General features: G+C 42.3%; 1 protein-coding gene across 1 annotated transcript in view; it reads left to right on the plus strand.

Moving 5' to 3' along the window:
- slc37a2 (solute carrier family 37 member 2) overlaps positions 1-14,201 on the plus strand; it is a 51,084-nt gene extending 36,883 nt beyond the window's left edge. Inside the window, exons 10-19 of the mRNA XM_052039860.1 lie at positions 217-363; positions 1,536-1,626; positions 3,130-3,192; positions 6,821-6,906; positions 8,264-8,312; positions 9,599-9,672; positions 9,880-9,958; positions 10,536-10,627; positions 11,138-11,202; positions 13,812-14,201. Coding sequence (XP_051895820.1) covers positions 217-363; positions 1,536-1,626; positions 3,130-3,192; positions 6,821-6,906; positions 8,264-8,312; positions 9,599-9,672; positions 9,880-9,958; positions 10,536-10,627; positions 11,138-11,202; positions 13,812-13,827 — 762 coding nt within the window. The 3' untranslated portion in view covers positions 13,828-14,201. The remainder of the gene's footprint in view (positions 1-216; positions 364-1,535; positions 1,627-3,129; positions 3,193-6,820; positions 6,907-8,263; positions 8,313-9,598; positions 9,673-9,879; positions 9,959-10,535; positions 10,628-11,137; positions 11,203-13,811) is intronic.
- Positions 14,202-14,510: the final 309 nt, after the last annotated feature.

Below are 14,510 nucleotides of genomic sequence, written 5' to 3' on the forward strand. Positions count from 1 at the left end.
GCAGAAGACTGAATACATGCAGCAACAGTTGAAACTTGGTAAACTAAGATATTTAGCATTGTAGCACTCATTGGCAAAAGGACTTGAACTATCGACCACCACCCGTCCTGGAAGCCTTTGGCATTGACAGACTCCGCATGGATGGTCTAGAAGAACAAGCTGTATTTTTGTCCCTTTTGGCCTGCATGAAGACTGAAGCCTCATTGTATATTACAGGACCAGATGGAGCAGGAGCCGTTGTTACGCCAAGATAGTGTGGATGAGATTTTCGCCAATCCCCACAATGATGGGGGCAGCGTTAATCCCGTTGCCTACAACCCACAGCCCTCAGCAATTAGCTTCTTGGGAGCACTCAAAATACCCGTGAGTACCAAGGACCCTGGCCAGTCCACAAATGTAATCGCTTCCTGTGTGCAAGTGCTGACGCTTATACCTGTGAAAAATAACGTTGTTGTAGAATTGGTGAACTTTGGCCTAACAAAGTTCTATCAAGTTCTACAACTTCAGGTGACTCGCTTCCTCTGTCTACAGCGGAACGGGTATTTTGTTTAATTCATCTAACTGTGATACTGTTGATTAGTGTTTCTCCCTCCATGCCCTGATCCGCTGGGCATGTTCTACAGCCTTGCATCTTGCAACTCTTCATGCTGCTTTTATATTCTTGCTCTCTATCTGCCCCCATGAACCCTATGACCTCGACAACTTGTCCTCACTGCAACCTTAGCTTCAGGCGATCAGAAATATTCTCTCTGTCCCGTCCATCATCCCCCCCCCCCCACCCCCCACCTTTGCTACAACTTTAACTTCTTCCTTTCCCAGTTCTGATGAAGGGTCTTCGAACCAAAACTTTAACTCTGTTTCTCTTTCTAAGAACGCAGAATGTTTTCTGTTCTTGTGAACCAGGACCATATTTATAACTAACTTCATTGTTAAATTGAAATCATTAAAAAAAAAGTTAAATAACGTGAAGCAAAGGGAAAAGTTAGTTCTCAAAGCATTTGTATTAAGTAATTTAAAAGCAGAGTTAATAAACAGACTTTTCCATAATTAATTTATTTAGGCTCTTGCATTCATCCTGGCTGGATCAAAGGGAATGTGAGCTTGTTGGTTTATTAGTGTGATCCGTGTGGGCATGATGAAGCATTCTGAAATGGTCTAGTGAGGTATATTCATCTTATTCACAGGTTACCTAAAACTTCAGAGTAATGAGAATACATTGAAAATAAAGAACTAGATGCTGGAAATCTAAAATAAAAACGGAAAAAGCCCCCATCTCCCACCCTCCCTGCATCTTAACAAGATTATTTAGTCTCCTTCCCAGTTCTGACGAAGGGTCTTTATCCTGGAACTCAACTCTGTTTCTCTTCCCATAGATGCTGCCTGATCTGCTGAGTGTTTCCAGCATTTTCTGTTTTAATTTGAGAATACATTGGTGTTAGATTTAAAGGAGTGGGGTGGAGGGTGAAATCCTGCAGCTCGTTCATAGAGAGTCTGTTCTTACACAGTAATTGAAGCTGCTTTTCCTGTTTGGACAGGGAGTGGTGGAGTTTTCGCTGTGTTTACTCTTTGCCAAACTTGTCAGCTATACATTCCTCTTCTGGTTGCCGCTCTACATTTCATCTGTGGGTGAGTAGCTTGTGCTTTTTATTTTGAGAGGAAAAAATTAATACATATTTCCAGTTGGATTTCAGAGTGCTTACCAAAGCAGAAATGCATAACGCTGTTCTTGCAAAAAGGGGTAGAAACGGCAAGCTAAGTGGTTGTCACAGGAAAAATTGGTTGGAGAGGGGTGGGCGATGGTTGGGAAAAGCATGAGCCACTGACCCAGATGGAAGGCCATTCCAACCCTTGGATGCAGTGATGGGTTGGAATATGCTGACTGCTGATCCTGTCTGTAGGCAACCACCAGCGAGCTGATGCCTGTAGTGGACCTGCGTGTTTCCAGTGTGGAAGTTAATGCATTGGAGGTCAGATATGTGAGCACCTGACACGGTAGTGCCGAGGGCACCTTGCACGTGACTGCCGGGATCTTTCCTGCAGTAGATAGGAGCACTGCTCCCACAGTTTCTCTTCCATCCAGTCTCTGGTATGAGCCCTGGCTTCTCCATATCACCTTCCCGGCACCATCAGGTTGTAGAACGTGATGGTGGATGAGGCTAGGGTTGGACCAGTTGCCAAATAAAACACTGCTTCACTCTTGCTATCCTGTCCTGTGAGACCATTTCAAACTGGTCACTGGTGCTCGGTCTGTAGGCTGACAGAGCTGAGCTGAAGACAGCGATGTCTTGTGTGCAGAGGGAAAGTGTACCGTCGATTGCCGTTGTCACCTCTTCTACGCTGGCTTCCTTCCTCGTGGATATGGCAAAAGGCTTGATGCAATGGAGAGAAGTCTGCCTTGTCCAGCTCCAGATTTAATCAGGATGCTTCCCTTTTCCTAACCACTAATTTGGTGTGTGTAGAGCAGCTGTATCCAGTTGTGGATTCTCTTCTCCCATCCCATTTTTGGAGCACGTTTCCATCCAATGTGTGCCATGTTCCATCAAAGGTCTTCTCCTGGTTCAAGCTGGCTTGGCAAGCGTCCATGCCCCTGTTCCACATGGAGGTGATCAAAAGTACTGCAGTCATCCCATTAATCAGATGGGTCTATCACCTTTCACGACCTCTGTGCATCCTGGACCTCTTTAATAGTGACTTTTGTAGAAACCATGACAATTTCAACACAAGAAGGGCTTGCGTACAGCAGTGAGGTGATGAGCAGGTTATGTGGTTAAGTAATTTTAGTTGTGGGATGAATATTGGCCTAGACACCAGGAGAATTTGCCTGTTCTTCAAGGTATTACAATGGCATTTGTTTTAACATCTATCTGTGAGTGTAAGGAGACCCTTCCCTTGTGTCTCCTTGGAAAGCAAGTACTTCCATCGACACAGGCAACACCCTGGATTATGTGCTCAGTTTCCTAGAGTGGGACTTGGTCTCCCAAGCGTCTGACTTCGAGAGTATAGACGACTGAGTCACCGCTCGCGCTTCCATCAGATACGAAGAGGAGCACAGGTTCTTGCATTGGGCTTGTTGAGGCCTTCTGCAGCCAGTGATAACAAGCTTATCTAGTTATTTTCTTCATCTTTCAGCTCATTTGAATCCCAAAGCTGCTGGCGATCTCTCAACACTCTTTGACGTTGGTGGTATTATTGGTAAGTTTGTGTTGAGTAGGAGTGTAGATTTTTAAGACTGGGATTTATTGAGAGCATTGCATCAGCCAATGAATGGGAGGTGGGGTGTGGCTTCTGAACTCTCAGCTAAACCTGCATAGCAGCAAGGCTAATTTACTTCAAAATGTATTTAAAGAGCAGGGAAACCACAGCAACTCTTCCCAATATAAGTTGGGTATTTTCTCCAGAAAAATGAAGTGGGTAGAGAAAAATTATACATGAATATATGCATTAAGTTGATCTGGCTCCTACAGCAGTGTGGTTACCAAACTTATTGACAGGAACATTGTCAAATCAACTTCACTCTGATTGGCTGTAGTCTTTGTCACTGTGTGTAGCATTTTAGGAACTTGCTGGAATTGTGAACAAAGATCCAGTTAAAACATCTGGTTTGGCTTAAACTTTTCTCTTAGGCCTACAATATGTTAGTGGTGTTTTAATCTTCAGATTTTACGAAGGGTTTTATTATTTCAGTTTATTATAGCTTTTATCCTGCCTTTCCCATGTGCCACTCTCCAGCTGATGCCCCTGTCACTGTATCCCTCCTCGTCATCTTCAATGACTCTGACGACGTCTCACATGGATGGTTTGTCTGGAAGGTTAGATCGTATGGGATCCAGGCAGAGCTAACTGAGTGCCTTATTGATAGGGAGCAGAGGGTGATGGTAGAAGATTGTTTTTGGACTGGAGGCCTGTGACAAATGGTTTGCCGCAGGGATTGGTGCTGGAACCTTTGTTGTTCATAATTTATATAAACTTTGAGAATGTACAAGGCACGGTTAGTCAGTTTGCAGATGATACTAAAGTAGATGGTATCTTGAAAGAGAAGAAGGTTATCAAAAATTACAAGAGGATTTGATCAACTACGTAAGTGGGCCAAGAAATAGCAAATTGCGTTCAATCCAGATAAATGTGAGGTATTGCATTTTGGAAAGTCAAACCAGGGTAGGACTTTCACTGTGAATGGCAGAACCCTGGGGAGTGTTGTAGAACAGAGCGACCTAGGAGTCCAAGTACATGGTTCTCTGAAAGTGGCAACACTGGTAGATAGGATGGTGGTGAAGGTATTTGGCACACTGGCCTTCGTTGGTCAGGGCATTGAATGTAGGGGTTGCAACGATATGTTGCAGTTGTACAAGACGTTTCTGAGGCCGCACCTGGTATATCGAGTACAGGTTTGGTTACCCTGTTATAGGAAGGACTTAATTTAGGTGGAAGGGTTGCAAAGAAGATTCAAAAATGAATAGTCAACCTTCCTCTTTTAACTACTATTATCCGTTGTAAGATTGTGGAACGAATACACCCAAGTTACAATGTGGGCATGGGCCATTTAGCTCAACCAGTCCCCAGTCCAAGGTGATGTTTATCTCTCCACCCCCACTTTAACAAGTCATTCTAATCACACTTATCTGCTCTGTTCCTATCACCACAGACTCCATTTCCTTCAACCACCTCTATAATTTAATCATGAATGTTGACATAGCCTCTTGCCCAGTGTTTGATTCTAGATGTAAATTTCACAGCCTTACTGCTCTGTTATACAAAAAAAATCTACTGCTATATTCTGTCCTAATAATTTAATCGTCAATCTGACCTTGTTCTTTACACTTAAATTGTTTGCACTCCCATTCTTCTGATCCAACTCATAAAGAAAGCCAGTTTTCCTTTATCACAATTAACAGTTTTAAAAAGTCCTTTTTATTCATCATAATATCACTCATTTCACTCAGGCTCCCCACCTTTTGATCAATTTACCTATTATAGATACTGCTCTGAGCTTATGAACAAATACAAAAGTTTCCCATCTCTTTTAGAACTTGGAACAGCACAGCACTGGAACAGGCCCTTCAGCCCACGATGTTGTACCAAACTAATTAAACTAGTAATTAAATGCCTAACCAAACTAATCCCTTCTGCCTGCACAATGCCCACATCCCTCCATTCCCTGCACATTCATGTGCCTGTCTAAAAGCCTCTTAAATGCCTCTCTTGTATCTGCCTCCACCAGCACCCCTAGCAGTGCATTCCAGGCACCCAACGCTCTGAGTGTGTGTATGTATGTATATGTGTGTATATATATTTTTTTTTTGTTTAGAAACTTGCCCCACACATCTGCTTTGAACTTACCCCTCTGACCTTAAATCCATGTCCTCTAGTTTTAGACATTTTGACCCTGAGGAGAAAAGGATACCAGCTGGCTACCATATCTATGCCTCTCATAATCTTATAAACTTACCAGGTTTCCCCTCGGCCTCCACCGCTCCAGAGAAAACAACCCAAGTTTGTCCAACCTCTCCTTATAGCACATGACCTCTGATCCAGGCAGTATCCTGATAAACCTCTTCTGCACTCTCTCCAAAGCCTCCGCATCCTTCCTGTTATGTGGTGACCAAAATTGAATGCAATACTCCAGATGCAGCCTAACCAGAGTTTTATAAAGCTGCAACATAACTTTCTGACTCTTGAACTCAATGCCTCAACTAATAAAGGCAAGCATGCTGCACACCTTCTTTATCACCCTATCAACCTGTGCAACCACTTTCAGGGAGCAATGAACTTGGACCCCAAGATCCCTCTGCACATCAACACTGTTAAGGTCCTGCCATTAACTGCGTACTGTCCCTTTACATTTCCTAGGAAATGCAGTAGCCTTGATTAGAAGTGCAAGAAAATCGCTGCTTCAATTGAATGGACAGTTTGGGGAAGGCTGGTTGAGAGTAAAACAAAGGCAAGGGGAACTCTATCCTTGCTTTGTCCAGGAGGAGAAGGTGAGAGCAGAGTATAGAAAATCGATGAGATGTGATCAAAGGCTCTGTCAACTATGGTAGGGAACGCAGCATAGTTGAGGAAGGAAGACAGACGTCACTATTAACTGTGTACTGTCCCTTTACATTTGATCTCCCAAAGTGCAACAACTAGCACTTGTCCAGATTAAACTCCATCTGCCATTTCCCTGCCCATATCTGCAAATGATCTGTATCCTTTGACAATCTTCTACACTATCCAGAATGCCACCAATCTCTGCATTATCTGTGAATTTACTAACCCACCCATCCACATTTTCATCCAAGGTATTTATATGTATCACAAACAGCAGAGGTCCCAGTACGGACCCCTGCGGAACACCACGGGACACGGCCCTCCAGCCAGAATAAGTCCCATCGACTACTACTCTGTCTTCTATGGGCAAGCCAATTCTGAATCCAAATGGGCAAGTCATTGTGGATCCCATGCATCTTGATCTTCTGGATGAACCTGCTGTGAGGGAGCTTGTGAAACGCCTTACTGAAATCCATGTAGACAACATCCACTGCTCTACCTTCGTCAATCACCATTGTCATCACCTTGAAAAACTCAGTCAAGTTAGTAAGACATGATCTTCCCTGCCCAAGGCCATGCTGACAGTCCCTAACTAGGCCCTGCCTTTCACCGATTACTTCACCTTAATGTTCTTACAAGTATTTCAGATTCTTTCTGAAACTCTACCTCAAAATTGGTGGCTGCTTCAATATCTTTCCAGTGCAGAGAGGAGTGGGACGTGTGTTCTCAGTGCTAATTTCCCCAACTTTGTAATGTGAAGGTCGTTCACTGTTTCTTTATGTCCATGAAGGTGGAATTCTGGCTGGAATCATCTCAGATTACACTGGTGGACGGGCCACAACATGCTGGATTATGTTGATCGTGGCAGCTCCTATGGTAAGAATAGTTTTTTGGGGGGGTAAAAGGGTAGAAAGTTTGTCAAAGCAGCTATTCTGTAAGAAATCCAATGCTTTCCCACTCCCCTCTCCTCTTGATTTGGAACCCACAGCTATCTACCAAGTGCACTGTGAAACTACTTGTTCTCTCTGCACAGAATTCGGGGTCATGGCAATAGATTTATGTCACCTGAATGGAATTGGACCAACCTATCAATGCTTGGTTCACATGTTAGAAGGTTATCCTAGGGGATGGACAGATAACATTTTTTTTTTGGAGAATGAAATGGGTTGGATTAGGGTCAGTGTAAATTGTGCGATTGTTGGGTCAATGGGATGTTTCTATGCTGTATCTCCCTGACTCAATGAAAAGTTTTTGGGTGACACAGTTAAGTAAATATGAGGCCTTGCTTATCTGGAAGAGAATGGAGCAAAGGCCCAACCCCTTTAGACCTGACCCCCGAGGAAAACCACGATAGCCTTGAATGTTCAGGTTGAAACTTCCCAAAATGTTAACCGGCCTATCCAAACAAAGTTTTTCTTTAATGGCCGTGATGTCATAGTGCAAGTTACTTAAAAAAAACGCAATCAGTAAGTGAAATGTTGATCCATGTCCTGGCCCTCAAGACTTCAAATTGGTTTTGTAATTTGGATCAGTTCCTAATATGGAAAGACGACTCACCAAGAGTGACCACCCACCAGTGTCCCATACCTATCAATGGTATTAGGTTGTGTGAGCAGTGTAGCATTGTGCTTGGTGAAGCATTGGCAGCTGCCTAGGAGAAGGTTTCTTGCCAAGCATGACTGTCATGGGGAATCCATGACAGATAGGAAAAAAAACTTATTAATTGGAAACTTGGATACTTACTTTTTTTTTGTAAGTGGTCTAAAATGCATACTGTGAATTCCCCAGTTGTAAAATTATTGTTCTATCCCAACAATATCAAAAAGGAGAAAGATATTTTAAGCTCAGATAATGAGGTAAAATCAAAGCCAGAAGAAGTTTGCTGATGGTGTAGGAAAGGTATAAGAGAACGCTGAACTTTCTGTGACCATCTGTGGGAGATTGAGGTGGGTGGAGATTGTAGGGGGTGAGGGTTTTGGTGGTGGGGAGTGGGAGAGGCAAAGTTCTTCTGTCTTTGTTCTCATGGAAGGTTCTGTAAACATGCAGCAGCATGTTATAAAACCCAAGGTTTTTTTAAATTCTTGCATTAATTCTAATGGTTGAGACGTGAGTTTTGTCTATGCAGTATCATGGTGAACCCAGGAATCTTCTAACCCTGTGATTAAACAGAACCTTAATGGTCAAGCAACATATTTACAATGATGGTGCTGATGACTTTCTATTTTCTTTTCAGCTCTTCCTTTATAACTATATTGGGAAAAATGGACTTACAACAATTATAGGTAAGTCAGAGTGTATGATGGACACATTTTTGGATCAAATGATTTTTTTTTTCATCATTTGAGATCTGGTAATTTCCAAGAAGTAGAAGCTCAGAATTTGTGGTACGTGATCTAATTTTTGTTTTCTTTGGAGTAGACTACTGTGAAATTGGACCGATTGCACTGTTCACCACTCCGTGGTGATGAGGCATTTGCATTGTAGAATTCTATTGTGGTATGATCTGCACCTTTTTCTTTTAGTCATCAGATACACTTGTGTGAATAAAATGAGGCAGCCTGAAACTGCGGTTGTGCCTAAAATCTCCTTCATGCCTGTGGGACTCCATTGCAGGCTTTGTATCTACTCGTTCATTGCTCAGTAGGGTGGCACTCCCATGTGTATTTTCCTAAAAAAAAGCACCATTTCACACTGTAAAATGATTTATTCTTTTGTTTTCTGAGTGACACCAGCGAACATCTGTAAAAGATGTTATTAAGGTGTTGGGCAATGTCTCTTCCCCAGTATTTGTATCCTCTGTTCCCCTCCCCAACCTTCCCTAAGTAGCTTATTGATTGTGATGAATGTCAGTGCTAGCAGTCTTACTCTTGAGTCAGAAGGCAGTGGGCTCAAGTCCCACTCCAGAGCTAGAAGATTCAAATTTGCTGCTCTTCAAGAGCTATCTGCCTGTGCCAAAATGTAGCAGGTTGGCACATTCCAAACTTCTGAGCTATGTGGTGAGGGAGACGGGTCCAGCTGCTGCTAAAGGCAACAGTTGAAGGTCCCATTGCCAGTGCAGGTCCTTCAACTGTTGCCCCTGCCATTGTTCAAGGAACATCTAAGAAAGAAAACTTGATGTCCTGGTGATCTAATGTAAATCCTGTAAGCAAATGGAATGCAATGTCTTGTACTGTGAATAGTGACTGATCCAGGCTGATAATCCACTGCTGCCTGAGGGAATGCACTGCCTTGGATGTTGCTTTTTGAATCGGATGTTAAACCAGGGCTCTGACTGCTCTCCTGGCTTTAACATGATGCATTTCACTGCACTAATGACAAAAACCAAGGGAGCTCTCCCACCTCCCCGCACTGGGCAATATTTGTTCCTCTGGTCAATGCCACTATAGTAAATTATCCGATCATTACCTTGTTCTGTTTAAGGCACCTCGGTGTATATAAATTGGGTGTTGCCATTCCTATATTACACCAGAGATGCTATTTCATTGGTTGTCCAGTGAAGATACAATGATTGTAAGTATTCCTTATCTGTCTTTGTTTCTAAATGATGGGATTATTTTGTTCTTGACAGGAATGCTGATCTTGTGTGGAGCTCTAGTGAACGGACCATATGCACTGATCACAACTGCAGTGGCAGCCGATCTGGTGAGAAGCTGGGAAGCACTGTGAGATGCAGGAGGCGGGGAAGAGAGTGGGTCATGGTGGTTGGTGTGTAAAATAATTGTCTGCTTTAACATGGGTTATCTTGGGATTTGAGCTTTATTTTAAAAGGTGGAATGGGAGATAAGTAGTTGTGCATAAACAAAGGGATTGTCATAATATGTTGAACTGTGGTTGTGACTTTGTCTCCAGGGAACCCACAAATGTCTGAAAGGGAATGCTAAAGCACTATCAACTGTGACTGCAATCATTGATGGAACGGGCTCTATTGGTAAGTTGGTTGTTAACTAGTAAGGTGGCTTACTTTTGTCCCATTATGCTGATAAGGATGAGAGTCAATATTTTTGTTAATCGTATAAACTAGTCATTCACTTTTAAGTCTTTTGATAGCTTGTGTTGTCTGAGGGCTTTTGCATTGTCTGTCATGGTCAGAGATGTAGAAACAGATGAAGTATATTGAGATTTAATAATTAATTAAAGCTTTAAATTTATCTAAATACCTTCAGTGTGCAAGTTGATTGAAACTATTAATATTAATTAAATAAAGGACAAAAAAGACCTTTTAATGAAGGTGAATGAGCCCATTCAAATAAATGGGGCAATGCTGGATAAACAATGTCCATCTGGTTTATAATGTCCTTCAGTGAAGCAAATCTGCCATCCTGACTCATTCTGGTCTGTGTGATTCCAGACACATCGGTCACACAAGGACAATAACTGCTTGGATGTCCATATCCTGTGAGCAAATACATATATAAGAAGTCCTATCTGCTCTGACTTTGAGGTGCAAGTGAGACTGTTGATCCTTTCCACTTTGTACTTGAACTTTTATTTTTGTTGATCTCTAGGTGCTGCCTTAGGACCCCTGCTGGCAGGACTTCTCACTAACTGGAACAATGTATTTTATATGTTGATTACGTCCGACATCTTAGCCTGCCTGGTAAGTCACTGCGTTCTGTGCTCATTTTATTCAATCAAAATAAACTTTACTTTGTAATTAAAGACAAAATACTGGACACTCAGCAGGTGAGGTCGTGTCTGCAGAGAGAGAAACAGAGTTAACTTTCTGATGAAGGATCTTCGACCCAAAGCATTAATTCTGTTTTACTTTCCACAGATACGATCTGACCTGATGAGTGGATTTTATTTCAGATTTCTAGCATCCTCCAGGTGTTTGACTTTCAAATAATTCCTTTTTGTGTTTGTTTTTTGCCACACACCACCTGAATGAGGCAGTAGTTTCTAGTTCCATTGACTATGGCAGCACCTTAATCTTGGACTGAGCATCTTTGAACCATGGGGCACCGCAAATGAGTCCTTGCCCAATTCCAATCTAGGCAGTCTCGGTACAAAGAGGTGAAATGGTAGCAGTTTTGGGCTTCATTCTGCTGGAAGTTTGAGCAGAATACTTTATATTAATCGGTCTGTTCAACATTTTCTTTTCAAACAGTTATTGGGCAGATTAGTATACAAGGAGATCCGCAGCTGGTGTGGACACGTGCCAAGACCAAGAGGGTAAGAGAATGATGATCCTAATTGAACTCTTATTGACCCAATGTGGTGAATTATAATGTGCATTGAATTACATCATTCCTTGAGTACTGCAAGTCATCAATTGAACTGACTTCATGATTATAGATTTTTCTTTCAAATGAGTTGTCAAAGGACTAGACATCTAAAATATTGGATGAGTTTTCGGTCTGATGATGGTAACAAAATCATTGCCCTCCCCCGTCTTGTATAAAGTAATGGGGCACAGTACTGTGCTAAGGCTTGGGGGCAGAACCAGGTCTATGGAGCAGAACTGGTCAATTCCCCTCAGTGTGGTGGCCTGCCCACTTCCCTCCACCCTTCACCCTCCATCACTGTTGGATCAGAGTGGCGTTGGCAGAGACTGGCAACATCTTCAGTTGACGTCCCTGGCTGGGGAGACATTTTCTGGACGTTGTCTCCTGTGTAGCAAGCAGTCAACAACTTGTCCATATTCCCAATAATTTTATAACAAAAAAAAACAATTTTAAGCATGTCCCTTTCCAGTTGCTCAGTTTGGGTAAATGGCATTTTATACCTGGAGGATTGAGGACTATGGTGGAGAGTTGACCACTTCAGGGCAACCAGTCACTGGCAGAATTGGCTGTAGGTGGTCTGATGGGGAGTGATCTGAAAGCCAGAGGCTTATAGGGAAAGACCACAGTTTAGGGTGTTCCCACCACTGGACACTGAGAGCTGGGCCCAGTGCAATAATCTCTCAAATGTACCTGAAGAAGGGCCTTCAATCTGAAAACTTAACTCTGCTTCTTTCTCCACAGATGCTGCCTGATCTCCTGAGTGTTTCAAGCATTTTCTGTTTTAGTTTTCGGATTTCCAGCATCTGCAGTTTTTTTTGTTGATTCTCAAACATAATGCAGGTGCTATGTTTAGGAATGAAAAGTTGAAGGCAGGTTGAAATATTGTAAACAAATGCTATGTTCTATTGTATAACTATATATTGGTAATTAATTTATTAATGCCACATGTACTGAGATAATGAAAAACTTTGTCTTGCATGCCATCCATACAGATCATTTCAAAACACAAATACATTGAGGTAGTACAAAGGAAAAAGCAATAACAGAAATATAGTGTTACGGTTACAGAGAGTGCAATACTGGTAGACAATTAAGGTACGAAGGCCGCAATGAAATAGATTGAAAGATCAACAGTTCATCAAGGGGTCTGTTCATGAATCTTATAACAGTGGGATAGAGGCTGTCGTTGAGCTTGGTGGTTTTAAATCAAGTATTCTGGGGTGACATCTGACCTCCAGTGCACTCTGTCCTCTGCACTGCAGTGCATGGGAACTTGTCTGGAACCCACTGAGGTGCAGAGCACAGCAGCCAGCAATTTTCTGAGCAATTGGTAGACAGCCATCAGTTCAATCCAACCCCACCTCCCCCCCCTTCCCCCCCCCCCCCCGTCTCACGAGCTCCCCCTGATGGCAGGAAGCGATGGTGCTTCACTGGCATTGTAATAAAACTCAAGACCTGGTGTAAGCTATTTTGCATCTCAGCTCTTTTTCACCATTCAGCTTGGTTGATATGTGTCCAATATAAAGACATCAATCTGCTCTGAAGTTATGAACTGACTGCTGGTTTGAGCAGGTAACTGGGAAAGAGCATCCACATTCTGTGTGGTACTTTGCATGCAGGCTCTCTGACATCATTCCGGAATGGCCTGTCTGAAGCTATGGCCTCTTGTTTTACCACTCGTTCTTGCTGCCACCGAATAATTAGATCAATCTGTACTTAGTTAAAACTTTTAGCCCCAACATTCAAGGAATCACTACAAGGCAAATACTTGAACAATTGGATCCACTTCTCTTTTTAAAAGACTATCATCTTTTGTCATTCTGAAGTGGACTGCAGGATTCTTTGTCCTTTTACCCCATTTAGAGTTTCACTTGGTGAAAACATTAAATCTGCAAGGTTGAGAGTGTGCTACAAAGCAATAGTAATAATGGTATAGAGACAATAAGGAAATGAAACAGCTTCTGGAGCTTGAGACGAGATCTTGCCTGGAAACTGTCTCATCTGCATAGTTCTTTCAGAAGTGCTGCCTTATAAAAATCAGGGTCATGATTTTTTAATGGTAGCACACCATTTGGTGTGTTCAGATGCATACTAGAATGCCTGGTATTGTTCTGAGATTGCTGCTTCCTGCTGGGTGAGCTCTGGGTACACAGTGCCCTTAGATCAATCTGTACTTAAAAGCTTTTAACCTCAACACTCAAGGAATCACTACAAGGCAAATACTTGAACAATTGGATCCCAGGCACATGGGTGGTAAAACCCATGCTCCCGTCCAGTCTGCACGCTGACTCCTGCTTGAACTTTCTGCTGCATAATTCTAGGGTTGAAGGCAAGTCCCTCTCTCGGGCATAACAAGGTGCCAAAGAACAGATCAAACCTGCGTACTGTATCTTAGCAAAGGTCAGCATTTTCCAGAGGGGATGGGAGAAATGCTTTTACAGAAAGTAAAAGATGTGTCTTTGTGGGAAACAGGAGAGGCATTGTATACTTTTGTCCAAAAATGCTGTATATTACCACTAATTCCTCACAAGTTTCCTCCCCCTTTTTGTGTTCCAGATTTAAGGAGATCTGACAGAGAAGATCATAAAAGAAACCTAGGAAATTCAATGTGTCAATTAATTCTGGGTTTTGCTTCAAAGCTCCGTACCTGGCTCCATCAGTGTGTGGGAGTAAAATATCAAGAAAGGAAAGAATAAAAGGGTCTCTTTAATGTGCTACTTCCTTCCCAGAGGCTGACAACACAAAGGGATTAAAATCAGACCTGCCTTTTATGAGACTGTTGGCTAAATTTTAGCCACTCACTTTGAATGAAGGTAGCCTGCTAATTTATGGTAAAATAATTTTCATTAAGGGAACATTGGGAGCACAGGCTGTGTCTGATGTACTGTCTTTTAATAAAATATGTACACTATTTGTATAATTTTGTTTCCAAGTGGAATATTTCTTAAAATTGCCTTCAAAAATCAAACATCAATCAATTTGTTTTTTTTCTTCATTTAGTTTTATCCATATTTAATTGGTGCTTCTGGTTTCTTGTGGGCAACCTTTTATGCTATGCCTTGATCCAGTTTAGTTGGATCTTGGGCAGCTGTCAAAAAAAACAGTTTGCTTCATCTGCCTGCCTCTTCCTGTGTCTGTCGATGTGTGTGGGATACACAGGATAAGGCCGAGCTCAAGTTATGAAAAGATAGTGCAGTCACTCACTGTGTCACATTCTGATGGTTTTACCATGTTTATTTAAATGGTGGGGGGTAG

This window comes from Pristis pectinata, chromosome 27 (assembly GCF_009764475.1).
Source record: "Pristis pectinata isolate sPriPec2 chromosome 27, sPriPec2.1.pri, whole genome shotgun sequence".
Lineage (NCBI taxonomy): Eukaryota > Metazoa > Chordata > Chondrichthyes > Rhinopristiformes > Pristidae > Pristis > Pristis pectinata.